General features: G+C 45.7%; 6 protein-coding genes across 13 annotated transcripts; 3 read left to right on the top strand and 3 right to left on the bottom strand.

The window, feature by feature from the left end:
• The first annotated feature begins 2579 nt into the window (after nucleotides 1-2579).
• Nucleotides 2580-3620, top strand: LOC108009395 (uncharacterized zinc finger protein CG12744). Of its 3 annotated transcripts, none has more exons than XM_017073706.4 (3): nucleotides 2580-2732; nucleotides 2846-3306; nucleotides 3367-3620. In XM_017073706.4, the coding sequence occupies exons 2-3, from the start codon at nucleotides 2858-2860 to the stop codon at nucleotides 3401-3403; spliced, it is 486 nt and encodes a 161-aa protein (XP_016929195.2). In that variant the 5' UTR covers nucleotides 2580-2732; nucleotides 2846-2857; the 3' UTR covers nucleotides 3404-3620. The 3 variants fall into 3 exon arrangements, with proteins under 3 accessions (XP_016929195.2, XP_016929196.2, XP_065719962.2); XM_017073707.4 differs by having other exon boundaries at nucleotides 2585-2732; nucleotides 2849-3306; XM_065863890.2 differs by having other exon boundaries at nucleotides 2637-2652.
• Nucleotides 3621-3728: 108 nt separating this feature from the next.
• Nucleotides 3729-9879, bottom strand: Sec24AB (Protein transport protein Sec24AB). Of its 2 annotated transcripts, none has more exons than XM_017073704.4 (10): nucleotides 9377-9879; nucleotides 7129-8688; nucleotides 6941-7067; nucleotides 6376-6875; nucleotides 6088-6313; nucleotides 5335-5957; nucleotides 5045-5277; nucleotides 4894-4991; nucleotides 4701-4839; nucleotides 3729-4637 (listed from the first exon to the last, which is right to left on the bottom strand). In XM_017073704.4, the coding sequence occupies exons 2-10, from the start codon at nucleotides 8662-8664 to the stop codon at nucleotides 4526-4528; spliced, it is 3594 nt and encodes a 1197-aa protein (XP_016929193.2). In that variant the 5' UTR covers nucleotides 8665-8688; nucleotides 9377-9879; the 3' UTR covers nucleotides 3729-4525. The 2 variants fall into 2 exon arrangements, with proteins under 2 accessions (XP_016929193.2, XP_016929192.2); XM_017073703.4 differs by having other exon boundaries at nucleotides 9391-9879.
• Nucleotides 9880-10223: 344 nt separating this feature from the next.
• Nucleotides 10224-19467, bottom strand: LOC108009602 (oxysterol-binding protein-related protein 9). 3 transcript variants are annotated; one of them, XM_017074084.4, is made up of 15 exons: nucleotides 19031-19465; nucleotides 17405-17533; nucleotides 16640-16876; nucleotides 16489-16566; nucleotides 14907-15150; nucleotides 14673-14796; nucleotides 13261-13668; nucleotides 13052-13203; nucleotides 12890-12991; nucleotides 12656-12830; nucleotides 12459-12594; nucleotides 12317-12403; nucleotides 11771-11892; nucleotides 11575-11680; nucleotides 10224-11517 (listed from the first exon to the last, which is right to left on the bottom strand). In XM_017074084.4, the coding sequence occupies exons 1-15, from the start codon at nucleotides 19196-19198 to the stop codon at nucleotides 11431-11433; spliced, it is 2355 nt and encodes a 784-aa protein (XP_016929573.2). In that variant the 5' UTR covers nucleotides 19199-19465; the 3' UTR covers nucleotides 10224-11430. The 3 variants fall into 3 exon arrangements, with proteins under 3 accessions (XP_016929573.2, XP_065719169.2, XP_016929574.2); XM_065863097.2 differs by lacking the exon at nucleotides 11771-11892 and having other exon boundaries at nucleotides 19031-19467; XM_017074085.4 differs by lacking the exons at nucleotides 14673-14796; nucleotides 14907-15150; nucleotides 16489-16566; ... (1 more) ...; nucleotides 17405-17533; nucleotides 19031-19465 and adding an exon at nucleotides 13945-14184.
• LOC108009603 (uncharacterized) lies at nucleotides 15219-16634 on the top strand. The gene has a single exon (XM_017074087.4). It carries the CDS (start codon nucleotides 15487-15489, stop codon nucleotides 16471-16473), a length of 987 nt encoding a protein of 328 aa, XP_016929576.3. The 5' UTR covers nucleotides 15219-15486; the 3' UTR covers nucleotides 16474-16634.
• On the top strand, nucleotides 17564-18935 carry LOC108009604 (very long chain fatty acid elongase F). Its single transcript, XM_017074088.4, has 5 exons — nucleotides 17564-17784; nucleotides 17844-17952; nucleotides 18082-18175; nucleotides 18228-18474; nucleotides 18535-18935. Exons 1-5 carry the CDS (start codon nucleotides 17646-17648, stop codon nucleotides 18867-18869), a joined length of 924 nt encoding a protein of 307 aa, XP_016929577.2. The 5' UTR covers nucleotides 17564-17645; the 3' UTR covers nucleotides 18870-18935.
• A 599-nt stretch (nucleotides 19468-20066) lies between the features above and the next one.
• LOC108008362 (putative fatty acyl-CoA reductase CG5065) lies at nucleotides 20067-25255 on the bottom strand. Of its 3 annotated transcripts, none has more exons than XM_017072199.4 (6): nucleotides 25098-25255; nucleotides 22233-22411; nucleotides 22032-22125; nucleotides 21778-21941; nucleotides 20403-21446; nucleotides 20067-20338 (listed from the first exon to the last, which is right to left on the bottom strand). In XM_017072199.4, exons 2-6 carry the CDS (start codon nucleotides 22397-22399, stop codon nucleotides 20254-20256), a joined length of 1554 nt encoding a protein of 517 aa, XP_016927688.1. In that variant the 5' UTR covers nucleotides 22400-22411; nucleotides 25098-25255; the 3' UTR covers nucleotides 20067-20253. The 3 variants fall into 3 exon arrangements, with proteins under 3 accessions (XP_016927688.1, XP_070850678.1, XP_070850679.1); XM_070994577.1 differs by having other exon boundaries at nucleotides 22233-22416; nucleotides 25099-25226; XM_070994578.1 differs by having other exon boundaries at nucleotides 25104-25224.
• Nucleotides 25256-27580: the final 2325 nt, after the last annotated feature.

Below are 27580 nucleotides of genomic sequence, written 5' to 3'. Positions count from 1 at the left end.
TTAGGGGGGAATAAAGCTTTTAATAAAACGACTTTAATTAAAGATGCACAAAGGATATATCTTTTCAATAAGTCACTTTGTTAGTAAGTATTTAGGACATCAATATCAATATATTTATACCCGTTACTCGTAGAGTAAAAGGGTATACTAGATTCGTCGGAAAGTATGTAACAGGCAGAAGGAAGCGTTTCCGACCCCATAAAGTATATATATTCTTGATCAGGATCACTAGCCTAGTCGATCTAGCCATGTCCGTCTGTCCGTATGAACGCTGAGATCTCGGAAACTATGAGAGTTACAATACTGGAATTAGGCACGCAGATTCCTGAGATTCCTGCGCAGCGTAGGTTTGATTCAGTAGAGTGCCACGCCCACTCTAACGCCCACAAACCGCCCAAAACTGTGGCTCCTACTGTTTTGATGCAAGAATAAAAATTTTAACTGAAATGTAATGTTCTCATCAATACCTATCGATTGACCCAAAAAAAAGTTTGCCACGCCCACTTTAACGCCCACAAACCGCGAAAACCTGTGACGCCCACAATTTTCATGCTAGATAAAAAATCTTAACTGAAATGAATTGGTCTCGACAATACCTATTGATTGGTCCAAAAAAAAATTTGCCACGCCCACTCTAACGCCCATAACGCTTAAATCTGTATACCGCCGGTAGGTGGCGCATTTTAATCTCGCTTTGATGCTTGCATATTTCCATTTAGCTGAGTAACGGGTATCTGATAGTCGAGGTACTCGACTATAGCGTTCTTCCTTGTTTTAATATGTCGAGGATGACGCTGAAATCAACACCAATTTTTGCTCGTTGGCTTTTTATTGTTTTTTAATTATAATAACCCGTCACTATTAAAATGCTTTCACCCTTTCAGTGGAGCGTTGAGACTTGTAACGCTTTCGGTTTTCCTTTTCGTACGTACATTTCTTTTGATTTTTAATTCGTTGCCTTATCTTGTACAACCCGTCACTACTAAAATGTACAGAGACCTATCACTGGAACGTTGCGACTTGTAGCTCTTGCGTTTTTCCTTTTCGACCACAAGTTTCCTTTTTTTAAATATAAAACACTTATCTTACAAACTTATCGTAAAACGTATTTAAAAAAAAAATAAAATAAGTAAGTTAAAAAAATTTATAAGATTAATTTAATAAGAGAACAGAACGCTCAAGACGGCGTATACTTTAGGTTTATTTTTTTGCTCAGCAACACAGCACTTATCAGCAAACTGGACTAAGACATACAAAAAGTTTTTCTGTCTTACTTAAATTTCTGTTCGTCTGGTATTTTAAAACAAATAAATCTCCCCAGTAACTTTTAAATAAATCTTAAATGCGTATTCACAAATATAATATATACATGTTTATATACTTAAGTGCCTTAAACATTATATTATTATGCTCGATTATAAAATGGACATCTTTTTCAGTTATTTGGAAACGGAAATGGAAACTAAAGAGAAAGCATATAATTTTATTATTCCTCACTGTACGAAAATATATTTTCTAAAATACTCAAATCATTAACCTTCTGATAAATGACTAGCACTAAATACTTTCTTTTGTTACTCATGAATATTTGTCCTTCAAATTATTTATAACTTTGGGGGCGGATTCAAATCATATTTATGTGCATTACGTCATTATTTCAAGGGGAAGACGATAACCAAACGATTTTTGCGGTGGACCGCAAAATTTAACTTGATATTCTAAATTGGTAAAAGCCGTATCTTTTTTTTAAGCTTTGTATTGACTTAACATAAATACTTCATAGAATGAACGTGAATGTGGAACGTAGTTGAATCCTTTGTAACTTATGGGATCCATCTCATCATCATGGTTAGATCAAAGCAGTAGGTAAGTTTCGGACCCATTTGACTTTGGGGTATTTATAACGGGCTGAAAGTACCGCTTTGACCAATTTAAAAAACATTTTAACATGTTCTGTGCAGTTGTTCTGAATATCAAGACTGTTTACGTCAAAAGGGCGTTTCATTTCAGGAGACAGTGTCAAGCGGCAGTTTTATCCAGGTGTCTTCATCTCCCGCGCTCGCACTGCCGTCCGCTCTCCATCTCCGTCCCTTCCCTAAGTCACAGCTCCGCTCTGGAGCGCCTAAGTTAAGTTAGGCTTAACTAGTTCATGTTTCAAAGCCACCCGTCGATCGCTGAAATAGCTGAAGTCCCAAGAACGAAGGGAGGAGAACACGGGGGTACTTTGTAGTTTTTTGCGCGACGTGCCTGTACTTCTTGGAATTTTTTACGAACGTAAGGTTAGGATCATCATGAATATATATTGTCCTGTAGAGTATCAAATATTTTCATTTTTGAACTTTAAAAAAGTTTTGTTTTAATAAATATACATCCATTCAGAAGGATCTCTTGGACTTCTCAAAGTTAAACTCGAAAAATATAATAAACCTGTTTGTTTTTTGGGTTATAATAGATATAGCTATTAAATGGCTAAGGCGGTTACACCACTGACCATCCCCTCTCTCCCGATTCTCTTTTTACTTTCTCTCTGTCTCTTTCTCTCTATTGATCGAGAAAATATACGGTCGGGAAAAAGAACAGTTGTATTTTCAAAGCCGAGGGGAAAGGTCTGGTACTTTTAAGGTCCGCATTCTGGAAGAAAAGGAAGACGAAGTAATAAAAAGAAGTCGACAGAGTGGTCTAGTGAAGCCTTAATTGTAAAAGTGATATTGCAACCCTACAAATATTATTAAGTGCGTACAAATTTATGAATTAATAGTCTTTTCATTCCTAAAAGATCTTATGCGTATTTGTTTTGATTGTGAAATTAAGTGAAACTAATTAATAGTAATTAATTCATAATTAGCAGGCAAATATAATGGAGGCAGACTTGTCTGGAGTGAATGTTACGTGCCTGATGTGCGAGCAGACCTTTGATGCGGTTGAGAAGCTGGACGACCACCTGACCACCCACTTTCCACAGCCGGTGGCCCGTCAAAGCCATATCTGCGATCTCTGCGGGCGCGGAATGCGATCATCGCTGGAGCTGCACCAGCACTACAAGAGATTCCATGAGACTCATGTGGCCAGCACAGATGGGCATTTCCAATGCCATCTTTGCGACAAGGTGTTCCTCCTTCAAGATCATCTCAGTGTCCACGTAAAGATCGAGCACTCGGCAGATGGCTACCGACCGGATGAAAGGTCATTGGAGTGGGATCAGAACCAACGTCCCTGCTTTTATCTAACCAACGATGATAAGCTGGATCACATTTTTTGTCCACCACCCAAAAGAACATATCCGCCACGCTCACCCTTCTTCAATCCGTAAGTCCAGATATCCAATCAAAAAAACTCTTGTCCATACTTACAACTTTCCTCTTCCAGAAATCTTTGGCTTGGAGCGGACATCTCCTTCATGTAGGGGAGTTTTGAAAAACTTACCACTACATTTACTCCGTCTTTGAAATATGAATATAACAATCAAATTTTTTATATAATATAAGCTTTTTGTTGCCATTCCAAATGATTCTCAAATAATTTAGAGCTCTTCACCAAAACGAGTGTAAGGTTCGAAGATAGTACACCGAATGTGCCCTCCGTATGAAAATAAAACTCACGGCAATACGATTTAATTAAAATGTATTTCGCTTTATATCTTGATGTACTCGCGTATGTATAAAGTATAGTACAGTATATGTATATGGTTTTTCGATTAGTTAGCCCACTTAAAGAACGACAGCCTGGGGTACAGGTATGGGGTCTCTTTATTGATACAGTATAATATTCCTTCTAAGCTTAAGACATTCACTTCCTAGCAGTCCGATCAATGCAATACACAATACCAAATCTGTTCCCGTACATTCGTTTGAAATAAGTTCGCTAACTACAGTGCAACAAAGCGCCTATCCTTCGACTTATAAATAAATAGAATTGTCTGATAGATTCCTCTGGATTCCGGGAAATAAATACTACTGAAAACAGCAAACAAATGGGATAAGCGATAACAATTTGTGGGGCTGAGAGTTTGCAGAATGTTAGAAGCAGTTGGAACGAACGAAAATCGCGTTAAAATATAATTTACAACAGTTTCGTTGGTTTATTGCATAAAATATCTATAATAAATAACAGTGCAATCCGCTTGCAGGGGAGCTCTACTGACTGGTTAGCTGGACTTTTGACTAATGTTCGCCTAAATCGAACTGGCAACGTTTTCTAGTTACAATTGTGACAAGTTAGCTCTCTCGCATTTACTATGATCTTTAATTGATTTTATTTTATTTTTAGTGCAACAAATCAACAAATAAATAAATACATGCACTTTAAAATTACCTAAGCCGAGAGAGAGTGGGTAGGGGGATCGGTAAAGGGGTAGGGATGATGGAGAATCAAGTGGATGTAGATGTCCCATACTGGTATCCATTGTGTTGCGCCAGTTTCGCCTGCATTCGCTTCTCGCTTTTAGTCACCAGAGTCTGAGTTTTTAGGTTCTAAGAAACTCGTATTTATGTAGCATACAATAGTGGTAGGATTTCCTGCTTATGTACTATTTAACCTGAGCCCGAATGTGTTGCAAAAATTCATAGTATGACAAACTAGATTCACTGCGATCGTCGGTTAATCTCTCGATGAATTGGCCCTTGGCCGTGCTCGTGTCCCTTTTTAAAATAGAAAGTGATATTAGCAAGAGCAACTAGCATTTCAGTTGGCTTCGAACTCACCTAATTATCTGCACCAGCGCCGAGTAGGGCTTATCGTAGTTGAGTCGCAAAATAAAGCGCTTCAGCACATCGTTCTCGTTGCTCACAACATTTGGCAATCCGTATACATAGTCACCCAGCTCGGCAGTGGAGCTGATGCCTGAAAGTAGGAAGGGTTAACAGGGATTCCACAATGTCCTGACTAGAGTCTTACCCAGCACAGCTTCCAAAACATCGGGTGGCACATTAAGCCCGACATAGAGCATTATCAGTGTGCCGCAATCCATCAGGAATATCGATCGGGAGTCCAAACTATAACGAAATGCGTTGTATATCCGAATGTAAAGTAAATGACCACTACTCACTGTTCCGCGGATAGTTGCAGGCGCGGCAACTCCGGCAGCGGTTCATCTTCATCCTCGTCGTCGTCCTGCGTCGAACTCACGTTTGAGTTGCGGGCGTGGTAGATCAGCGCATCGATCTTGTACAGCTCTGGGTAGACGTACTTCATCAGCTGGTCCAGCGGAAGCGTCTTCATGCAGTCCATGGCGAAGACGCGATCATCCAGTCGTGTACTGGTGCCCACGCGGAAGGCGGGCTAAGGGAATGAGCAATTAAATCTGGGTTCACTAACATATCGTCCAGAAGAACTCACGTGCTTCAGCAACCCCAGGATATAAAGCGGCAGCAACGCCAGGCTGCGCGGGGCTATCAACTGTCCCGACTGACCCGAGGGCAGATTTTGTGCAATCTTGAAGGCGTTGTACACGTCGATCGTGGCGTTGATGAAGGCGTCGCGGGCGTCCGACAAATTGGAGGCCACCGAACGATCCACAGCCATTTTCGACAGTAGCCCAATAATGGCCTCCGTGTCCGCCGAGTGCATGACCTCTGGCAGCGAAGCAGTCACCGGCAAGCAGACCGTATGCACCCTAATTCGACGCTCACCCTCGCTGTTCGTATAGAGCAGCGCAGCTTGGAAGCAAATGGTCTTCACGTCCGTAAGGCTCTCGTCGTAGGAAATCTGCATGCCATAGCCTGCGTCCGGATTCACGTTTGGCAGCGAGAGCAGGTCCGTAGAGCGCACAAAGAAGTTGCCGTGGAATGTGTGCACCTGCAGGCCGCGAGTGCAGCGTATACGCATCACCGCTTCGAAACCGATCTTCCTGGTCAGATAACGTTTAAAGCACGTACGGAACGAGTCTACCATATGCGGCTTGGTCTTCTGATAGAGCGGGAAGTGGTGAACACATCCGCCGCTGTGTTTGCTGATGCCAGCTGAAAGGTAGAGTAAAATCGAAAAATAAATAATATATCTATTACAATATATATATTTTAATAAGTAAAAACTAAAAGCAACTCCAGAAAATATCTAAATTGGTTTAAAAAACCACAAGGAGCTACTTACAGATAGTTGCCATGTCGCTGTACTGCTGGTTCATCAGGAAGAGGTCGCAGGCTATCTGATAGCCGGAGCACTCCAGGGCGAATCGCTTGTAGAAGTCGGTGGCCGGATTTAGGTGGGCCACGTCCTTGGCCGAGCGGTTGTTGGGATCCTCGCGCGGCTCCAGGGCGCCGGGTCCCTTGTTGGGAAGGCACGATTGAAAGACGGTGATGCGGCCGCCTGACGCTTGCTAGAAATACGAAGATCCAGAATTACTAACTCCTCTTAAGATCTTGAATTAATGCCACTCACCATTAGCTTGAAAGCCACCTGCAGGGCAGCTCCCAAGGCGGAACCCGGATCGTGAGTGTGGGCGAACCGCTTGGGCAGCTGCTTCAGCAGATCCCGCACCAGCTCCTTGCACTCCTTCAGGTTCACCAGCAGACTGTCGGGTCGCGGCAGGAAGGGATCCTCGATGTCCAGCAGAGTCATTTCATGAGGCTGGTTGAGTCCCTCAGCCATGCTGTAGAAGTGTACGAAGCTGTCGAAGCAGATGAATCCCACCTGGGTGCGTGCGTCCCCAGGCATCTCGTCCAGGTGACGGTTGAGCACTGCGCAGGCGGCCTCCAGGTAGCCGCTCTGCTGCGCGATAATCGAGACGTCGAAGAGAAACAGGTACATGGCCGGCTGTGGCGGACGCAACATGTACTCCGAAGGGGCAATGAACTCGATGGTGCTGGAGCGCACCTCGGGCCGTCGGGTCACATCGCCGTATGTCTTGGTGGCCGGATCAAATTGGAAATCATCTGGCACTGTATGGTGAAAAGAATTGTAAATTAGTAGCTCCTTTGCCACGTACAGAAATTTCCTTATTTACATTCATTGACTCTGTAGCAGAGATTGCACTTCCACATCTTGCTGTCTACAAAGTAGACGAAGGGATTGATGTAAGTGCGGCACAGCCGGCAGCGTACAATGTTGATGCACTGAATAACAGGCAGGCTCTATGGGAGATACACAATGTTAGAGTATAAGAATTTAAATTGCTTTTTATAAAGTTCTTACGTTGACATCGCGGAACGGATGTATCACAATGCCCAGCGGCAGACGTGACTTCTGCAGCAAATTGTTGCTCTCGGGGATCTTGGTTAGCGTGCAGCGCATTATGCTCGGACTGCAGTTGATCGACTCGTGGAACTGGTTGTGCAGGACCACTTTTGGCGGCGGCCGCGTTGCTGGTGACAAGATGTGCCGGTTCTGCATAAGGTCGATGGTGTCCTGTCCCCACAATCTGCTAAATCCCTGCTGAGCAACATTAAGTGGAGCAGGAGTGGCAAAGGGTCCTCCGGGTGCCGCCTGAGGTGGCTGCTGAATTTGTTGTCCATAAGCCTGCGGAGGCACCTGGGCCTGATACTGCAATGGAGCTCCGGTTGGCTGGGCTCCAAACATTCCCGGAGGCGGTGGCTGCATTGCAGACTGAGGGGGAGGTGGTTGTTGTTGTGGCGCTGGCGGATACGCCTGGGTGTAGGGATACGTCTGCGCCTGAGGTTGCTGCTGCGGCGGGGGCAGTAGGGGTTGCTGCTGCGGCGGAGGCACTAGGGGCTGCGCTCCAGGTACCACTGCCTTTGCCAAATTGGGCGGCCAGGCCGCTGATGCCCCTGGAGGCGGTGCTGCCCTCTGGATGTTGTTGTTCTGCTGGTTTTGCTGCTCGGAGTTAGTCGGCGGAGGCACTCCGTATGGGATTCTCTGTCCTGCCTGTGGAGGCGGAGGTCTGACAGGCATCGCTGCACTTCCGAACATCTTGGCCGGGTTCGGACCCAAGTTGGGAGGCTTCTGTCCACTAAATGGCGTCGCCATGGCATTCGGAACTATTGGAGCCACTCCGCTGGCCGCCAATAAACTGCTGGCATCGTTGAACTGCGGTGGACCCGTTTGCGCCGTAGCCACGCCCCTGAAATCTTTCTGCGTCAGAGGCGGGTACTGTTGCTGGGGCGGTGACACTACATTGGCACCTCCATTCGTCCGGTTCGGGTTCAAGTTCAGATTTTCCAGGTTGTTTGTCAGGTTGGCCAGGGATTGGCTCGCGGGTTGAGGCGAAGGACGCAGTCCCGACGCCGGCGGCGGATTGTTAAGCGCTGCGGCGATGGGTCCATGGGCATACTGAGGAGCTGTGCCCATTGGCCTTGGGGAGGCAGTGCGTGAGGAGTTGGCGCTGGACGCCCCATTGCTGCCGTTGGTGAGGGGTGGTCCGTTGACGGTGGGCGGACGCATGTGGGGCGGCAACGTACTGGGCGGCAGTTGTTGCTGCACAGAAGGAGCTGCTCCTGACGTGGGCGGCAAGAACTGGCTCGCAATGCCGCTGTTGAACTGCGGCGGCGGTGGCAGGTTACCCGGTGCTCCTGCCCCCGGATAAGCTGCTGCAGGAGGTGGCTGCTGGAACTGTTGTGGCTGCTTCTGCGGCAGATACGGCTGGCCAGTTGGAGGACCTGGCTGCTGCTGCTGCTGCTGGACGCCTCCTGGCAGACCGTTCACCATATTGTTGCCGTTCAAAGGCATAGGAGCGTGGGCGGGAGGCACGTAGTTTGGATTGTAGGCCGACATGCTGCTAATTCATAAGTTCGAGGTCTGAAAGATGGAGAATTAAGTTTCGTTTAGTTATTATCTTATCACACCCGAAGGTTGCGTTGCTGCCGAACATGCCGACATGAAATTAGGTTTTATCTTATCGTCCAATGCCAAACTAAGGGTTACATGAGCATTTTAGCCCAACGTGCAGCTGATTAATGTTTCATAGATGGGGAAGCTTCTCCAGCAGACAAATATTTGGATATAATGCAGTTTGAATGAAATGTGCAATTCTGCTATAACGAGGCTTTATCACCAAGCTATGAGCTTGGCTGGCTGCGTAGGTAAGTATCTCGAGCCAATGTTTACAGAAGTGTGTCTACGTCAACAGTTAGTCGGAAATAAGCTGGTAATTGTATCACATTCGGCTGTTTAAACAGCTTCGTCGGCAGAGCGTTATGGGTTTTTTACAATGATATGTGTGCGCCCAATACAATTGTGTGTGCCCAAGTACTTGACCTCGCCGTCAGCGATCGCTGGAAGGCGGGTCAAAGTGGGTGGTGACCCAGTTGCAGTTGGAGGCAAACGCAAGCAGTAAGGAATCGACTCCGAAACAAAGCGAATTTTTGATGACGTGCCTATTGGCAAAGTCAACCCGCCACGCCCACCGCCTCGCTGCCTCACCACCCACGTAAAGTAATTGGGGGCAATCAAGGCGTATCGAACGGCGTGTCCATATCATGGTTACCAGTCACTTATCACCTTTCCGAGCTTCAGTTCCCAGTGGCATGTAGTTTCTCAACCAGCACTTGCACTTTGTAGTTGCCTCTTCTTCTTGCGCCCTTGATTGGCAATTTTGCTGCGAACTGCGAGCTGCGAGCTGGCCTTTCCACCTTTTATTCCGTGGAAATGGCCGCGGGAGTTGTGGAATCCGCTGGCTGGGCACTTGACTGTGGTGTGTGGGTGAATCCTGGGCTGGTTTTTCCTCCGCGAAGGCGAATTAAACGATTTTCACGGCACTGCCCTGCGCTCTCACCACTCTCGAAAACTTCCTTCCGCACTACTCTCGTTCGCTAGCGATTTCTGGCGCTCCTCGCGTGCTCCGGTTGGATGCGGACACGTCCTGGACTGGCAGGCGGATTCCGGGGACTTGGCGTTCGCTGCTAAGCACAATTAACTTAACAAATGCAAACTTTTTGCATTTTCCAGAACAAAAAATTTTGAGTAGAGGTGGAGAAATCGATGCATCGATGTTTTTAAAATTTGTAGAAACATCGATGTTTAAGGCAACTATCGATGATTTTGTCACATCTCTGATAGGTCTTTCATCTCTAGTTTTGAGGCCACGTCACAGTGTGACCGTGCTATTTTAAATAGAGATGGCGATAAGCTATCGATTTCGATTGTTGCGAAACCCGCTAAAATTTAAATGAAAAAATGAAATGGTAATTTAAATGTATAAAAAATATTTTATACACAAGTGATTTTAAAATCTTTTAGATATAATAAATTGAAAATATATTTTTTTACTTACCAACCTATACATATATGAATCCTTGAATTCGTAATATCCAATATAATAATAACACACCGAATGCTGTAAGAACAAATTGCTTTATTTGCTATAATCGTATCCGTTACAATCGATCTGTTTGGGTATTTCTCTATTTCTCGTTTAACACGTTGGTTAAAAAGGAAATCGAAAAAATATATACAAGTTCCGTGCACCAGGGCGTGGATATGGGTTCCAATCAAAGCCCTCGGGATAACTATTCGTTTAATCTACGGGTTAACTAGACCGTTAAATATTACTTTAAATAAATATCGAAGCGTATTTACTTTATTCGTTTCATTTTGCGTTAACTTTGCGTGAGAGTATTCGGTAGCTTTGCTGTGTGGGTGTTGTAGGCTTTCTGGCTCGAAGGTTTAAAAGTTAAGTTTATTTCTGAATGTCTCAAGAAGTGTGGGTTTTGTTTGCGTTTTATTACAGTAGAGTGTACAGGATTTGAGGGAGTGTCATTAGTGGACTGTTAGTAAAGCTTTATTCATTGTGACAAGTGGAATTCGAAACATAATACTAGAGGTAATCGTATAATCGTAATTGATTTAAAAACTATGCGATTGGAAAATCATTGTGCACCGTGTTCAATGTGTCCGTGTGAGTCTGTTGGGGTCTTGGAAACAAGCGTATAGGCAGTATCCGTCAGATACTTGCGTGTCGGTATTGTATTTCGTCTATAGCAGAGTCTTTTATTTCAAAAATAGAATTTCTATCCTTAAATATCTATCATTTCGTAATCTACAACTTTTGATATATCCCACTATGAATTGGTTTTCCTTCATTGTTGCTAGTTAGTAAATGTTAGTAATGTAAAAGGTATTGAATAGGTGTTCTTTTGTTGCAGTTTACTGCGATTGCCTTTGAAACACACTAGTACTTAGTAGTAAATAATAATCGTTAATTGTGTGTAGAAACTGTGAGTGATATTTCTTTTGTCTGTCTCCGCTGAGCTGTCGAGCTTGACTCGCGTTGCAACCTTATGAGCAGAGCTTTCCATCTGTTTCGCCGTCTGGATATTCGTGTATATTATTTACAATTAATAACCAGACCCTGGAGGTCACGTCCTTGACCCCCTTCTTTTACTCGCTGCTCTTTCGTTTCCTGCATTCGTTACGTTGTATCGTCAGTGTCCAGAGGTTTGCGCACTTGTGGAATTAAACATATAGTTGAGGCTCGTTCTTGATATGATCCATATATATAGACGTTTTTGGTGTTGTTGCTCTCGATGTCAGTCGCTGGCATTATCTCTTGGCCTCCTTCTCCTGCAGATACATGCGCTGACTCAGTGGCTTGGCGTAGATCCAGTTATCACCCACGGGCTTAAAGTGCTGGATACGAAGGTTATCAGTTGACTGACTCATGCATATCATATCAGAGTGGGTTACCTTGTGCTCCCAGGCCATGTCGTACTCCTTCCGCACCTTCGCCTGCTCACGCTGCTGCTGCTCCACCACATATTTGGCCGTGGTGGCACGCTCGATGTCGTTGAACCTGCGGGAGAGCAACGAACAGAGGGATCAGATTATTCTGCTTCGCATTCGAGGGGTCAGAGGTTAATTGGTAGATTGGTGAGCTGTTTACTTGAGTCCCGCTGTCACTTCCTTCCAAACGCGTCGCGATTCGTACTCATCCTGCTCAACGATTGGTCGAACTTGTTTCTTAAATATGGGTATGCGATTTACGTCGACGAATACTTCGGTTTTCTAGAAAATTCAAGAGATTCATTCAAGTTCACTATGCGATCAAACTGATTGAGATTGGGTCTAATACTGAATACACAACAATCATACACAATAGTACGGATATCAACAATTTTAAATACAACTTTTTGAGGACAGGCAGAGGATTAGTAGTTGGTGGGTTCGATTTTCTAGACAAACAAAGTAAACACACAGAGGAAATGCTCCCAAACTATTTAAGAGAAAAGCAGAAGAATCGTGGATAGTAAGTAGAGGTAGAGGTGTGGTGTGGAGGGTGGATGTGGCTGCCAACTCGAGGGGTTGTTTGTTGCAGCGTTTAGGCGCGGTATGCGAAGGAAAGAGTACACGAAAAGGTTCAACATTTACGGTAACAATATATATAATGGTACACTACTTACATATGGTTAACATAACATGAGGAACTTACATTTTTATCATGCCACTTGGCCTCCATCAAACCACTCCACTCGCCGGCAATCGATACAAAAGGCTTCTTCTCGCTGGGCGCAAAAACCTACGGACACTCGGAGTTAATATCAAAGTTCAGGATGGCTATAACAGCTAGTCACCTCGGCAGACACCCTATTGCGCTTTCCGCCATAGAAGGGCTTCGTAAGGAACTCTACGTTGGCGTAGTATCCCGACTGTGGGCATTTGATCTCCACCGAGCCTCCGAGCTCAATCCAAGGCACCGTTAAAATCGACCTGTCCAAAAGGGAGATATTTTAATTATCCAGAAACAGAAATCTTTAAAGCCAATCCTCACCTGCCGTAGCCGTTGGGAAAGGTCACTATGTATTCCTCGCTGCGATCCACCAGGGTCACCACGCCCTCGCCAATGTTGTGAACTCCAATCGAAAGACCCAAGAACTTTGACTTGGTCCAGACATGAGCCGCAAAGGTGATTTTCTTATTGTAATGCTCCGCATAGAAGGCAGAAACTGTAATCAATAAATATATTAATTACTCCATCTAAAACGGGATTCCTTGATTTTATTACTTGGCGGATGGTGCGACACTTGCTCGGCTAAGAAGGTAAGCTGATCCCGCCTGCACCAAGGCACTGGGCCGTCACGCACCTCCTCAGCATCTTGGGATTCCCCTGAAATCAAGAAATAAACATATAAATGTTGGTCAGAGTTTGTTAATTTGCATTGCTCACCAGGAATGTCCCAATGGCACTGAAAGACTTCGCCCAAAATCGGATTGTAGGGCTTCTTGGCTACTGCACTTTTGCGTCCCGCATGATAAGCACTCATATACCAGCGACAGACCTGCACGATTCTGTCGCGTGGATCATCCAGATCCGATATTCTGTGGGATAGGACACATTATGAGTTGTATTTATAGTAAGGCTTGGTAAAAGCATACTTTAAAAACAGATCGGGATGGGCAAAATAATCGGCGTACATCTCCAGCAGCGAGCGGCGCTCTAGGATAAACGTGGGCAGTACCACTTTCGTGAGGTCCATTCCGATCTTCACCTGCGACAGCAGATGCGTGATCATCGAACCGTGCGCCTCCATGCTAAGGTCCGTCTCTTCCTCCTCCTCGTACAAGGCGTCGTAGTCTATTCCATTATCGTAGCTGGCACTTCGGGAGCTTGTCGCGGTCCTGGCTGTCTTAACGCTGGCATCCGCATCGGCTAAGCTCTCATCGATCTCTGGCAGCGTTTGGGGGGCAAGTGACTCGCCCAGAGGCACTGGCTCGGCATTGGCGAAGCCATCCGGAACCTTCTCGTGGGTGGGCGATGTGGTTTCCGAGAAGCCGCGCGTGGCGCTGTAAAAATGGTTAACGAGAGTGAAATCAGGACTTGTTGATTAGGATTCCTGCGGTGTCTGGGCATAAGTAATGGGCTGACATAAATCCTACAGCGTGATGTCAGCCTGTGCGTGTGCGTCACTGGGACAAGCAGCCCCAGCCTCCACGGCCCGCATCATCCCCCCCATTTTTTCGTGCTCTGTTGCTTTGCCTCATTTACAATTTATGAGGGAAACACTTACGACGACCTGGCGCACATGTATTATGTGTACAGTGTACACTGTGCATCCTCACCTTAGGCTAACGCGTCGGACCCACTTCTTAAACATGGCGTGGGATGCTGATGCTGGCCGGATATTTTACTGCATAATTTCGCTCTTGAAGCGGAAGCTCTTGATTCAAAATGCCTCGGCAAAGCCGCCGAACGGGCTAGGCCATTAGTGGAAAACAGAAAAACTACTGAAAAATCCAGCCGGGTAGCGGAGGCGGGGGGTCGGATTGCACCCAAAGGAGCGCTTCGACACTGCGAGCCGATGACGAACGAAACTACAACTGATGGGCATACACAATGGCGACTGTAACTACGACTAGGACGAAGGATGTCGATGACGAAGCAAGGCGCCGACGACGAAGCCGTGTCAGCTGTGCCAACAAAGCTCCGATGGGATGGATGGGAGTTGAGACGGGGACGAGGTCCTGTTTTTATTATTTACACGCGACTTGGCCGAAATTAAAGACTGCCCCGAAATAGCGACTGCGACGAACTTCGGGCAATGCATTTTGCATGCGCAGCTCAGGCGCATGCGCTTGTTTAAAGGCACAGATTGAGGAGAAGGAGATGCAGGCCAGGAGCCGGGGGTCTGAGACTGGCGGGCAACGAATGCGTAATTTTAGCACACATCTCGCATTACACTGCACGCTCGCCGGGTGCCGCATCGCATCTGATTGATGGCCAGTCGGCACACTTGGTCAAGAGGGCTGCTTTCGCTGCTACTTATAAGACCTGCAAGTGGTCCACTCACCAGCCAATCGGGGAGCTGCCAAGGCTGGTGAAGGGATCGTCGTAGGCATCGTAGAAGTCCTCCTCGCCCTCGCTGCTCGAGTAGGAGGTCTCCGGCACAACCAGACCCAGAGGAGCGGTGGTGGCTGTCAAGATGAGAGCAAGATTAGTGAATGCAAACAGGGCGCTCGAATTGGATTCGATTAGCAGCTTGACCCTGGCATAATTACCAGTTACTTGGCCAAGAGCCACTCACCGTTTTCAGTGGCCGAGTCGTCCTCGTCGTCGCCCAGCTCACCCTTGCCGCCCATTTGACCCTCCAGGGGCACCTTTAGGCCACCGGCCTGAATGTTGTTGCTGCTTCCCGTAGCAGCTCCACTGGCCGAGGAACTGGTCGAGGCAGTGGCCGGTGGGCCGTTGTAGATTCCATTGATGGGGTGGGCCATGTTTTTGGCAATCTGAAGGCTGACTATCGAGTGCTTAATGTGATCCAGCATGGCCTGAAACGAGAACATGTGATGATTAGCCAAGCGGGAGTGGTGAAAACCAGCGATATGGCCTCGCCAAAGTTTGCCAAAGAAGTGAGCAGCTGCCGCTGGTGGCCAGATGCCGGTCGAGTGACATTCTCTCACGCCTGTGCATCTGGCCTCCAGCTAACCCTGAACTTGCATTGGAAATCGATATGGGTGGGCGGCGACATAGTGGGCCTGGCAATACGATTCGGCCGGCAAACTCCTCTGGGAAAACAAACACACTTCCGCAAAACGACTCTCTAAATTCCTAGCTTTTCCCGCGAATCGATTTACATATAAACCTTTAATCAGACCTAATCCGTCATGGAGTTACTCGATCCTGACCTTCACAGCATCGACGAGGTGTATGCACAACTTCAAGTGTACAAAAAACGCCGTGAGCGAGAGCAGCAAGAGCTGGACCAAAAGATAAAGACCAGGTTTAATCTGGATGCCGATCTGAAGAGGCTCAACTCCAACCTGGAAACACTGCAGGCGGGGTTGCTGGAGCTCGAGTCGAGGCAGTCGCGTCAAAGGAAAACATCGCCGCAATCGAGCTTGGATGTCATTGAGCCTGCTCCACCGGATGAAGCCGGTTCAGCTCGACAGGAAGAAGATCCCGAGCCAAAACCACTGCTGATAAAATGCGGCGTGAGCAAGTGCCTCTTTGAGAGTTGTCAAAGGCGTGTGGACAGCCAGCTGCTTTTGCTGCACTACCTCTGTGATCACGACCACAAGGATGCTTCCATCCAGCGCTGCTTGCCGCTGCTGGAGGGCGAACGGGTTGTGCTCTCTCTCCAACCGAAGATCTGTGAATTTCGGGTCAACCAGGTGTTGGGTCTACTGGCTTATGGCGGGCAGATAGAGCATCCGTTTGCGATGTCTCGGCGACCACGAGAGGTCTTCAACAGCTTCCTGCCGGAGCAGCACTCGCACCTGGAAGCTCACATCCCATTGGTGGTGTTAATCTGCCGAACAGCGACTCATACGGCTCTGAAGAAAAAGGCACGGATAGAAAATATCCGGTCACCAGATAGCCAGAAGCAAGATGTGTTTGTCTTCTGGCTGGTCACACCCAGTGACCGGCTGCAGTTGAACGCCACGCTCTGTCTGTGCGGAAGAGATGCTGCCGAAAGGGTCGGCACCGTGGTGGGTGTTCGACAGATAATTCACAGCCAGGACACGGAGAAATTCATGGCCGTTGACAAAGACTACTGGCGTCTAACGTATGCCGAAGTGGAGAAACTTTCAAACAACTTCCGGGACGAGCTGCACCTGGAGCTTTCTCTCACAGAGGCGCCGGATTCATAGGGTCTTCCTACTCACACTTGCGTTGTCCTGCAGCGCCTTGCATTTGGATTGCTCCGCCGGATCGGTCAGCTCCGCGATGCGTTTGTCCAGCAACTGAGCAGCACATAGGGAAAATGAAAGTGACAGTAAATTGCATAATGTCTGCATTACGTGGCACAGTACTCACGTTCGTCTGTTCAATCATCAGCTGGAGGTAGGCATCCGCCTCGGAAACTCGGCGCGCCACCAGCTCCAGGTGGTTGGGTCGTCTGCCGCCCACTCCAGTACCGCCCACTTCCCTCGTGTATCCACCGGCAATGTAGAAGGCGCTCTGGCTATCCCACAGACGCGACCGGTTCGCGTGGCGTCGTATGGTGTCCTCCAGGCGGCGCACCCACTGCTCCCGCTCCTCGCTATGTCTCGCCTGCAAACGGTTAGAAAGTTGGCAAGTTTAGTGGGCTCCTTTGCTTGTGTGTGTGTATATGTGGGTATAGGGAAAAGTTTTATCGTTACATCAAGGCAACAGAGTCAAACAAAAGGAAGAACGTGAGGGCCAGACAGCGGTTTCTAGGTCGCTGTCCAGATACCCTTTTTCCTGTCTATTGTTGCACCTGTTATCCGGGGCAGAGTTGTGCTTGTCTGAAAGCATGGCTTTAACTACGACATTGTATATTGGATAAACAAACGTACTTGGCCTTTTGAACCAATTGTCGTCATAAGAATTCAAGACTATTTTCGAATTCAGTTTAGTTTCCTTCTTCAATTCATTGAGTAGTCAATGTTGAATTTGCATTGCTAGCATAATTTCCCTCCAATTTTTTTTCAAGGGTTTTGATTATAGAGCAACATTATTGACAAAACTAAATTAATGCTAAATAAGAGATATGACATCAGGAATGATAAATTATGGTGAAACATTAGTGGGGCTCATATTATACTGATCATGACTTGCCTGAAAGTGGAAGGTCTTGTGGTCCACCGTGATCGTGAAGGTGTTGTCCTCTTGATCGTCGATCCCGATTAGCGCATCCTTCAAGCGCACACAGCCACGCCTCACTCCCTTCATCATCTTCTCCTTCGACTAAAAAGAAAAGAGTTGGAACTTGGTGAGCTCATTATAGAACAGCCAAAGGGGTATTACGCGTGCTATAAATTAACGAATTCAAATCAATGCTGGAAAGGGAATAAAAGCAATGGTCAGCGAGTTGTTCGCGCTTAAATGTGTGCCAGCGTTTCCAGGTGATAGAGCAGCAGTTCTCCAGTACCTTGCGAGTTTAAGGATCCAGACCACAGAAATTCCAACTCAAAGGATCACAATGGAGGCGGCAGCAAGTGAGCATCTGTGGACTGGTATGAAAGGAGATTGTACCATCTCTCTAATCCAATTGTAGGTGTGGATGTGCGAACGCTAGTGGAGATTCCTGCAGTGTACAAGGATCCCTGGTACATGATCACCGTTCTATCTCTCTATCTGTACTTCGTTACGAAAGCGGGTCCACAGTAAGTCCACATGCTAATGAAGTCGGCATTGCTCATTGGCATGCGGGTCGCTGGACTTGGCATTACCAATTCAGCGTGTGCGGCTGTCCACTTGTGTAAGAAATAAGACCTTTAATCCCTCTCCGACAGTTTCATGGAGACTCGCAAGCCCTACACGCTCAAGAAGCTTATCTTGGTGCACAATGTCATCCAGGTGGTGTCCTGCATATACGTTATCAAGCAGGTGGGTTTTTCCAGCCTGCATAAGTATCAGCATCTAATGACTAGATTCGTAGGTCCTCTATCTCTCGCACAACGAGATTTTATTCTTCTGGAAATGCACCGATTTTGGAAGCACTCCGGAGCGCGTGCAAGGCTACTTCTCTTTGGCCTACTTCATTTTCTGGCTGAAGATGTCCGAGCTTCTGGAGACAGTTATCTTTGTGCTGCGCAAAAAACAGAGCCAGGTGACCAAGTTGCATATCTTTCACCATTGCTCTACGCTTACGTTGGCGTCCTTGCTGATCAACTTAAATACGAATGGTAAGCTCTCCTGAAGCGTCTTATAACCAATCCTTTCCTGAAATGTTGTCTACTTCACAGGCACCGCTGCTTACTTCTGTGCGTTCCTGAACTCAATCGTCCACATCATTATGTACTCATACTATTTCGTGGCTGCCGTGGCGGATAAGTCTGTGATGCAGGCCTTGAGACCCGTGAAGAAGTCCATCACGGTGACCCAGATGACGCAGTTCGCGCTCATCCTGGTGCAGGTTCCCTGCCAGCTGATACTTTGCGGCATGGACCGCATCGTGCTCTTTTACTTCAGCACCGTCATCATGGCCATGTTCTACGGCTTCTACGACTTCTACTCAAGTGCCTACCAGGTCGCCCAGCGAGGCAAGAGTCAGACGCCTCTGTCCGACTCAAAAAAGTGATGGGCTGCCCACAAATCTCGCAATAAAAGCGCACCAACAAGTGTTGGTGTTTGTGTGTATCCAGAAGTATCTATCGCAGATAAGATAAGGCCGCGGGCCCTGGGGAATCGGTTCTGGGTGCGATATGGGGGTTAGTCAAGAGGTGCACTGGAGTCACTCACCGTGTAGTAGGACAGCAGCCCGGCGTTCTCGTCCAGCACGAAGAAGCGGTACTGCCAGCCCTTCATCACGTTGGTCCACTTGCTCAGCGTGCCCTCCAGTGTGCCAGATCCGCCAGCACCGCTCGTGGGCGGTCCCAGGCTGGGAGCACTTCCAGTGGTGCTGGTCATGTCGGCCAGCCCCCGTGACTCGGCCAGCGCCTCCACCTCCACCTTCTCCTCCTCCTCCACTGATCCCTAGTCGTCCTCGTCGCCGGGAGCGTTCCGTGTTGCCGGACGTGCACCTGCCTCGTTCCCCAATCACTTTTCTGGCCAGGAGTTGGTGATGACGCAATGATGGTCCGCAACTCGCACCCGCAATCTGTCACAGCCTCAGCTCCGCTTGGATTTTGCAAAACAAAGCAAAGCCCTGCGATCTATCGATTCGCGTAAACATCGATGATTTTCAAGCCATCCGAATTGCAGTGTGACCGTGCTGGGAGCGCTCAAATATACCGCACCGGGACAGCTTGAATATTTGGTCACATATCGCTGTTGGCAAAATCGTACCTAAAATATATTTTCCCATTGCTGGGGAGTTCCTAGATTCTTTTTTTTAAGTTTTTAAATTACCTAAGTACACAAAAATAATAATTAATTATAGTGAACAATTTTTAATTTTACTTGATTTTATAATTTTAAAAATTGATCATTTGGATATTTTATTATTTTATAACCAGAAGGTGATAAACAAATTAAATAATTTCTCAATAACAAAACTGTCCGTTTAAAACTAAAGCTGCCTGAGTTTACCAATAATTTTATAGATGATCGTGCTTTTTTGATGGAACTGGCTACTAAATTTAACCTTTTCTACCTATGTACTTATATGTAATGTGAAAATTTATTTCTAACACGCGTTTTACAACACTGCACATAAATCAAAGTAGCTTCGTTTCGCGCCAAGTTCAAAAATGGAAATTTTAATCACCTCAATTTCCCGATCTGAAATACAAGTTCTACCCTGTAGATCCCATAACGCCCTACAAACTCCACACCGTACATAAACCAATGTTTTATTCGCTGCCTTTCAAAACAAGTGAATTACAAACGTTTCTTATCAACAGCACCGCCTATAACTAGAAAACTTAGTTCCTATAGAAAACATAACAACTACGGCTTGGGGCAGGGCACATCTTTTGGTCTCCAGCACTTATCCTTAACTAAGCGTCCCAACCGGACGGTTTTTAGCCTGCGAAGAAGCACCTGTAGAGCATGTAGAGGATGCCGAATATCCAGATGCCCTTGTAGACCTTGTCCACCACCCACATCCTGGGAAAGAAAGAGATCATGGTTAGTAGGGGATTGGTATACCATTGGCTGGGCTAGTACTTACACCTTCATGTGCCTCCTGGCCGCCGGAATGGACTCGTCCGACTCCTTCAGGATCAGGCGGCGGGCGCAGAGGACGCAGTTGGTGAAGTAGTCGATGAGGTCCAGCTCGATCTTCTCGATTACGTAGGTTCGCCTCTCTTTGTTATTCATGAGCTTGCGCAACTTCACCGCCTCCGAGTTATCAAAGTTCCAGACATTATTGGCATAGTACTCGAACACCTCGAATCCCTTGAAGATACGATTCTGGACGCGGCACAACACAGGAGGATAGCGAAGGATCCATAACAGGGCGTCCACGAAGAGAGCCGGCATCCACTGGAAGAGCACCATGCATACGTAGTGCACCCAGTAGTTGGACTTCATCGAGCCTCCCGGATACCAGGCAACGCCATTCAGCGGCACCTTGTTCTCGATCACCCAACGACCCAGCTCGATGATCTCCGCCCAGGACACTTTGATGTCGTTGGAGGAGGTCATGTGCGCCACCCGATTGGTGGTGTCCGTGCCCGCGGTGATGTTTCTCCAGCTGGCCACCAGGATACCATTCACAGCCACATCAACGGGCAGGAAATCCCCGTAGCCGGAAGAATTGCAGTACATGGTGCGAATGACACCCTTTCCCGCTCCGATAAGCAGACCAGTGGGTCCGTTGATGTTGTCTGTCCAGCCGGGAATGGGCTCCTTCCAGATGGGGATCACGATCGAGGGGCGCAGGATCACGGCGGGCAGCTCGTCAAACTTCTCCACCACCAGGGCCTCAGCCAGGGATTTGGTGTAGGCGTACGTGTTCGGGATGTCCCCGAGCACTTTGCGCTCGATGGTGGCCACCTCGTCGTCCGTCAGCCACTCGCAGGCCTGCATCACCTTGTGCGGATCTGCCGGCGGGTCGTAGGGCTTCTCGTACAGCGTCTTCACGTGCAGGTGGCAGTAGGCCGTCGAGCAGTAGGCGAAGAAGTCCAGGTGCTTCAGGGTCTGGGCCAGTTCCAACATGTACTTGGTGCCGCGGGTGTTCATGAACACGGCACTCCGGAGAGGTTCATCAAAGCTGGGGGAGGAATCGGGAGTTAAAGGTTGAAGTAGTTATCTATCAAGCACGATTTGATATTGGATTTCATAAAATGGAATATCACTATAAGGTCTTGATTATAATGTACCACACTTTCTTTAAACATCCTCAAACTAAAACTGGTGTGATTAAGAATAGAGCTAATTGTTAGGTATGATATTATCGAATCATCAGACTATGTAATTAAGGAATAGTACTTTAAAACAGGTATATCTTTTAATTAACATTGCAACAGATGTAAGAACAAAGCGTTTTTAAGAATTTTTCGGAAGTGAAACAGGTTCCAACATATTAAATATATTCATCTTACCGCACGGTGGCTGCGCAATGGTACACGATGGACACCTCCTGACGCAGTGTTTCCAAATCCTTCTCCGAGATTCCCAAACCGGGCGAAAGGACGTCCCCTGCTATGGCCACCACTTGCTGCAGGATGTGCTCCTCGCCACGGAGCTGCTTCACCGAATCGAAAAGCTGCCCACACACACGTTAGTTGATTAATTTCGTAAGCCAGGCAATTAATTCTCATAGTTTTCATAATTCCATAATTCCCACCCTGCTTACCACATTCTGGAATATATCCTTGATGCGCTCCTGGGGATCCTTGCCCTTCTTGGGGCGGATGAGCAGATAAATGCGCTTAAGGCCGCCGCACGACCTGCAGGAATTAATAATATTGCATAAGCCATGGCGGAAATTAGGATTAATGAGGTCACGCATGGAGCAGCTGCCCGCCCACTTTCTACCCACTTTCTAGCCACTTACCGGAGCAACTTCTCTACCAGGACCTTGCCCAGGAAACCAGTGCCTCCTGTGATGAACAGACTGCGTCCCTTGAAGCACTCCGCAATGCGGTCCACCTCGTTGTCGTCCACCTCACCAATGGTGGCCAGGTCATCCTTCTCGTACACGAACTTCGGTTTGGCGGCCATCTCTGATAGCTTCTGTCCATGGGACAAATAAAAGGATTGTTTTAGGAAAAATTAAAACAAATTCTAAATTTCTAAAAAGATATATCTGAGGAGTGTTTATGGTATATAATAACTAGGAATATTTTTGTTTCCTCAGTATTCCTATAAAAACTTTACTTTTGAAGAATACTGGCCTAATCCTAAAATCAGCAAATAAACAATCTATTTAAATCTTAATTTCATAGGTCCTTAAATTTGCATATTTATAATAAAATCTTTAGTTCACAGATCCTAAAGTTGGCAAATAAAAAATCTAAATGTATCTTCAGTTTATAGATCCCAAAACTCCCAACCAGGCAATATAACTAAATCTTCAGCTTATAGATTTGTTTGGTTTCCGGACGTTCTTTAAGTTTTATAGGAATGAACTCTCCACCTTGAACATTTTATTTTCGTTTTTACAGCACACACCTAAAACTGGTACCTTTTCAAAAACTCCTAAATGTAATAATTAAATTTTTATCTGTAAAATATGATCTCTAAAAACGCAGTTGACATTGTTGGGTTTTTCCTGGGGCATTTATGGAGCTATAAGCACGTAATAGCCGTCGCCGCCAAGTGCACTTTTAATTTCATTTGATCTTGGCTGTAAAGTGGCCGTATCAGCCGCATGTGAGTATGAGGCAACCAACCAGTTAGCCTGCGGAGCGACAATTGCAGATTAGGCCACGTTTGGCTTTTGGTCGACTGACCAGTGGCCAGTGGCCACATAACTGGCTGGCTGGGTTTCTGAGTGTCAACGCAGTGACCATCGAGTGGGCAAGCGTAGCGACACCGATTCGGCGTTACGGCACCAATTAAGAGATTGCCACATCCACATCTCCAAGTCCATGTCGCATGCCCCACGATTCGCACCATGAGCTTGCCGTGGGCGGTGGAGCATGCCCAGAGCACGAGCTGGAGCCACGCCGGAGCACCTTGTGTCCTTCATCCGCCGTTGACTTAAACTTGATCGAAAGCCGTTGGTCCGCTGACACATTGACCCGCATTCGACACTACATGGTTATTAGACGGCGCGGACTTGGACCCCGCTTAACAAGCTGGACTACCTATAATCTTCTGGTTGGCGGAGCAGCGCCACAATGAACTGGGGCTGGGGTGACAAGTGAAACTGAAGCCATATCGGGAAAGGAAGTTTGCTTCAGCAAGTCGAAGATTATATACCCTTGATATAAATTGATATGTAATCAGCTAGATAAGCTAATCCGTAAAGAAAATCCTATTAAACAAGCATTTAATTACCTATAAGGTTAACTTCATGCTAACTTAATCTGATGAACGGCATCTAGCAACTTAACAATGTCATAAAGAAATCACACAAATTTCACTTGAACATTTTATTTTGTCAGGAGTATTCAGTCCAATTAAATCTTTCTTGAAAAAATATTTTTTTCATTTTCAAATTGTAGTTGATTTAACTTAAAGCAAACTTAACCTTTCATTGTGAAACCGGCCTTCAAGGAAATAAATAAATCTTTGCACTTATCTTATAAACAAAGTGGAATCGACTAAGATCTGGAAACAAGTACATAGAGCCTATATTTAAATTAAAAATCCAGTTCCAGACAGACAAATTAAGTTTTCCGATCGTTTTAATCACTAATTTGAATTTGTGAATTCACGATTATTACAAGGGGTATGTACTTATATGCCTATAATGAACATACGTATAGTTTGTATCAACCTCTTTATGAATTGGCATTTCAAACTTATCGCAACAATTATACTACCCCCTATTAAGTCATATAAAGCAAATAGCACTAAAGTTGTAATTTAATGGCGATTTCGAATGTCTCGGTCCCAAATTAAAAGCCTTATATGAGTTTAGCATTGGGCCTAGAATGGCTAGCCAGCGGCCAAGATCGCAGCTATAGAGCGTAGTTCATTGCTGATACCAAAGACTGTGGCAGCGAACGTGATTTTCGAAAGTGAAAAAGGGCAGATGTGTGTTAGCCCGGTTAAGAGATTGTGATTGCCACACTTAACCCGCTGACCCCCTAATCTCGGCCAGCAAGGCTGTGCAACACCAGTTGGGCGGCAATTGTTGCAATTTTAGATCTGCTCCGGGGGGCAATCGGGTTGGCATCTAAACAGCTTCAAAGGCTGGAAAGCCATAAAACGATTCCCGAAATGCAATGCCAGTCATTGGGAGTACTACAAACTGCAATTTATAGCACTTGATGCGGTGATTGCATGCCCGACGACAGCTGCACTTGCTGGCAAAGAATGTCCATGTCCATGTCCATGTCCAGGTGGCTGGCATTTCCCAGTTTCCCAATTTGGAAAATACCCGAAAAGTGCCTGGTGCCCGGTGCTCCTTGGTCCGTTTGCATGTTCGGCTTTTCTTCTGGGGACAACCAGTTTGGAGCACTCAGAGATGTCAACAATGCGATAATAAAATCAAGGAGTGGATGCAACGGTCTATAGTCACGACTTATTGAGTATACACACTAGTTGGGAAACATATTCAAATATTCAACCAGACAACCAAGGACCTATCACCTTTTCGGCTCAAGTCTTTTATCAAAAATTCAATTAATATATTCAGCCTTGGACTTTGATTCGCATGCTAATTGCATTAGTGCCACTAAAACAGTCTTCGATTTAAACTTCTGTTTAAAATTTTAACTTTAAATTAATTTTATAAGTCGGTTCGCACCTTCACTTGGCAACGGTGGCAGACCCTTTTAACCAGATACTCGGTTACTTTGGCAGTTTAAGTTTCGGATTCAGATAATGTTGACCCGCGCTCACCGAATGCTAAACACAAACTGATCACGAAAAGAGTCTCGCACTCCCAGCCAACCTAATAGAAAATAAAACGAAAACAACTTTGGCCCAAACTATGTATCGCATCGGCTAGTTTTGGCTTGGAGCACACACAGCTGCAGTTCTCCGAGATCTGGTAGCTAGTTTCCGAGCTGGCACACCGAGAAAAAGCAGCTCCGTGTCAGGTCAAACTGATATTTACATTTTCCATACGAGTTTGTTATGTGAGTATACTTGGTATGGCATGAACTCTGTACTTCCTTACGTGCGTTTTATTATCTGGTTTAAAGGGTTTCGGTGAGCAATATATTTGTAGGTTTCTCTGTAACTAAAAAAGGTTGGGAATTTTCCGAATTCAACTGCGGAATAGATTTAACTAACTGCTGGTTATAAACTTACTCCTAAGTAATTAAAGGCTTAAATAATTAAAGTAATTAAAGGCTTAAATACCAATCAAATTTGTTTTCCATGGTTACATAAATTTTTTAACAAAATAGAATAGATACAAATCTAAGACTATTTTGCAAAGAAAACAAAATGTGTGTATGTGAATCTAAAAATATCTTATGCATATCATCTGCATCAGATAATATTATTTGATACTTATAGAACTGTAATATTAAAAATTATTTAAGTAAAAAGTCTACCACAATTTTTAAAGAAAGTTCCTAGCCCTAATTAGTAATTACCATATCTTACCAAATTATATATGTTTTTCTTTCTGTGCATACAGACGAATCCGAGACCGAGAGAGACTCGATCAGTGACACGCAAAACCTGGTGAGGGGCTTCCCCCTGGTTGCCTTGTTATCCCTCCCAGCCCCTTCTAGCCCCCCATAGCCCCGTTTAACCCCTCCTAACCTCCTCTTAACCCCCACTTTTCCAGGGGTCAGGGGTTGAGCTACTGTAGGCCGCTTTCTCACTTCGCTGCGCTCAAAGTAAACGATCATCGCCCGGTGCTCACCTGTTTTACCTGCTCACTAAACAATTTCGTGGCAAGTGCATCCGCCTGCAGTTAGAATGTGATGCAATTGAGCTTAGCCAAAGCAAACAATTCAATTTTCCGGCCAGGCCAGCATCGCCTGCGTTGCGCATACGCAGAGTGTGCCGCCTCTTCTTAGGGAAATCAGCTGGCCCCAACCATCAATGCCAACGAACCGAATCGGTAGGTGGATCGGCGAAAAGCGACTACCTAAGTTTGCTTTATGGCACACATAAATCCCCATTGCCCCGGCCATTAATTAGACGGACCTGGTTAGTTACAGTTGTTGGCCAAAAGCGCTCAAACCGAAACAGAAAGAGAAAAAAGAAACAAAAGATGAACAGAAATAGTAGCAGTCGCAAATTGACAATGGCATTGACATCGAATCAACGCCGCAGCATCTATTTTATTGGCTTTATTTCAGCCAGGGCTGCAGCTAAACCGGGCTAATCAAAGTGGCCAAGAGGAGCATGCAGAGTGGTATCAGGCGACCTGACGACCTCTGCTAACCTCGCAACTTGGCCTAAAGTATTCAAATCGCCACGTGACATTTTTCTGTAGGCTCGTCGTTTTATATCAAATATGTAAACTACCATTTAGGCACTAAAAATATATCTGGTTTTTTTCTTATGACTACGAATTATAAAATGTCTATTATAATATATGGTTTATATTCCGTATCCACTTGAATAAAAATAGAGTAGAAAGCTTGTATATTCTCTAATAAAATATCTAAACCTTAGGGCTTAAGTTACTTGCTTTTAATAGTAGGCTATTATTAATTAACATTGTTCAATTCAATGTTTGAAATTATATAAAATTTTTAAGAAAGTTTAAGCTTAAAACAAAACTTAAGTGTATAAAAATTATATAAACTTGATAACATTATTGTACAATCTTAATAGTGGTATTCATATTTTTTAAGGGCTTATATTATAAAACGCACAAAAGTCAAAAAAGAATTTTATTTCAAGTTTATTTTAATTTAAAGACCCAAATGTCTTTTGTTGTTATTAAAACTCAAATGGCTTGACAACACAGGTGTCGGTAGTGCCTACAAAGACCTAAAAGCTATATCTTCTTGAAAAGCTTGTGGTCTAGCTGGTCTATTTTTAACTGGGGGACTGGCACACGACTTGGCCTGGTCAACAAACCCAGGCCCAAACCTTAAATTTAAACTTGAACTAGTCTTGTCTTAACTCTTTGCCAGCTATTTCGGTTTCGTTTTCGTTTTTCGCAGCTATTTTATGCAAATGAAACCATCTGCAGACGTGTTTTTCTATTGATTTTTGGGGTGATCGTAAAGAGCGCAGTGTGGATACAATAAACCTGGCCAACAAGACGACACATTTCTGGCCAGTCAGGCATGGTGGCCAGCAAGCCAGTAAGTG

The sequence above is a fragment of the Drosophila suzukii genome, chromosome 2R, assembly GCF_043229965.1.
Source record: "Drosophila suzukii chromosome 2R, CBGP_Dsuzu_IsoJpt1.0, whole genome shotgun sequence".
NCBI lineage: Eukaryota > Metazoa > Arthropoda > Insecta > Diptera > Drosophilidae > Drosophila > Drosophila suzukii.
This window is presented reverse-complemented; position numbering and strand designations above follow the sequence as displayed.

Excerpts from the sequence above, each read along its gene's own strand:
- LOC108009395 (XM_017073706.4), top strand. The coding sequence starts at position 2,858 with ATGGAGGCAGACTTGTCTGGAGTGAATGTTACGTGCCTGATGTGCGAG. Across the intron at positions 3,307-3,366 it reads CGCTCACCCTTCTTCAATCC|AAATCTTTGGCTTGGAGCGG; the intron begins GTAAGTCCAGAT and ends TTCCTCTTCCAG.
- Sec24AB (XM_017073704.4), bottom strand. The coding sequence starts at position 8,664 with ATGTCGGCCTACAATCCAAACTACGTGCCTCCCGCCCACGCTCCTATG. Across the intron at positions 6,876-6,940 it reads CTGCTACAGAGTCAATGAAT|TGCCAGATGATTTCCAATTT; the intron begins GTAAATAAGGAA and ends TTCACCATACAG. Across the intron at positions 5,278-5,334 it reads TCCTGGGGTTGCTGAAGCAC|CCCGCCTTCCGCGTGGGCAC; the intron begins GTGAGTTCTTCT and ends TCATTCCCTTAG.
- LOC108009603 (XM_017074087.4), top strand. The coding sequence starts at position 15,487 with ATGGAGTTACTCGATCCTGACCTTCACAGCATCGACGAGGTGTATGCA.
- LOC108009604 (XM_017074088.4), top strand. The coding sequence starts at position 17,646 with ATGGTCAGCGAGTTGTTCGCGCTTAAATGTGTGCCAGCGTTTCCAGGT. Across the intron at positions 17,785-17,843 it reads CACAATGGAGGCGGCAGCAA|GTGTGGATGTGCGAACGCTA; the intron begins GTGAGCATCTGT and ends ATCCAATTGTAG. Across the intron at positions 18,475-18,534 it reads GATCAACTTAAATACGAATG|GCACCGCTGCTTACTTCTGT; the intron begins GTAAGCTCTCCT and ends TCTACTTCACAG.
- LOC108009602 (XM_017074084.4), bottom strand. The coding sequence starts at position 19,198 with ATGACCAGCACCACTGGAAGTGCTCCCAGCCTGGGACCGCCCACGAGC. Across the intron at positions 11,893-12,316 it reads CCAAGTGGCATGATAAAAAT|AAAACCGAAGTATTCGTCGA; the intron begins GTAAGTTCCTCA and ends TGAATTTTCTAG. Across the intron at positions 11,518-11,574 it reads ACATGGCCTGGGAGCACAAG|CACTTTAAGCCCGTGGGTGA; the intron begins GTAACCCACTCT and ends CTTCGTATCCAG.
- LOC108008362 (XM_017072199.4), bottom strand. The coding sequence starts at position 22,399 with ATGGCCGCCAAACCGAAGTTCGTGTACGAGAAGGATGACCTGGCCACC. Across the intron at positions 21,942-22,031 it reads AGGATATATTCCAGAATGTG|CTTTTCGATTCGGTGAAGCA; the intron begins GTAAGCAGGGTG and ends GTGTGTGGGCAG. Across the intron at positions 21,447-21,777 it reads CATTGCGCAGCCACCGTGCG|CTTTGATGAACCTCTCCGGA; the intron begins GTAAGATGAATA and ends TTCCTCCCCCAG.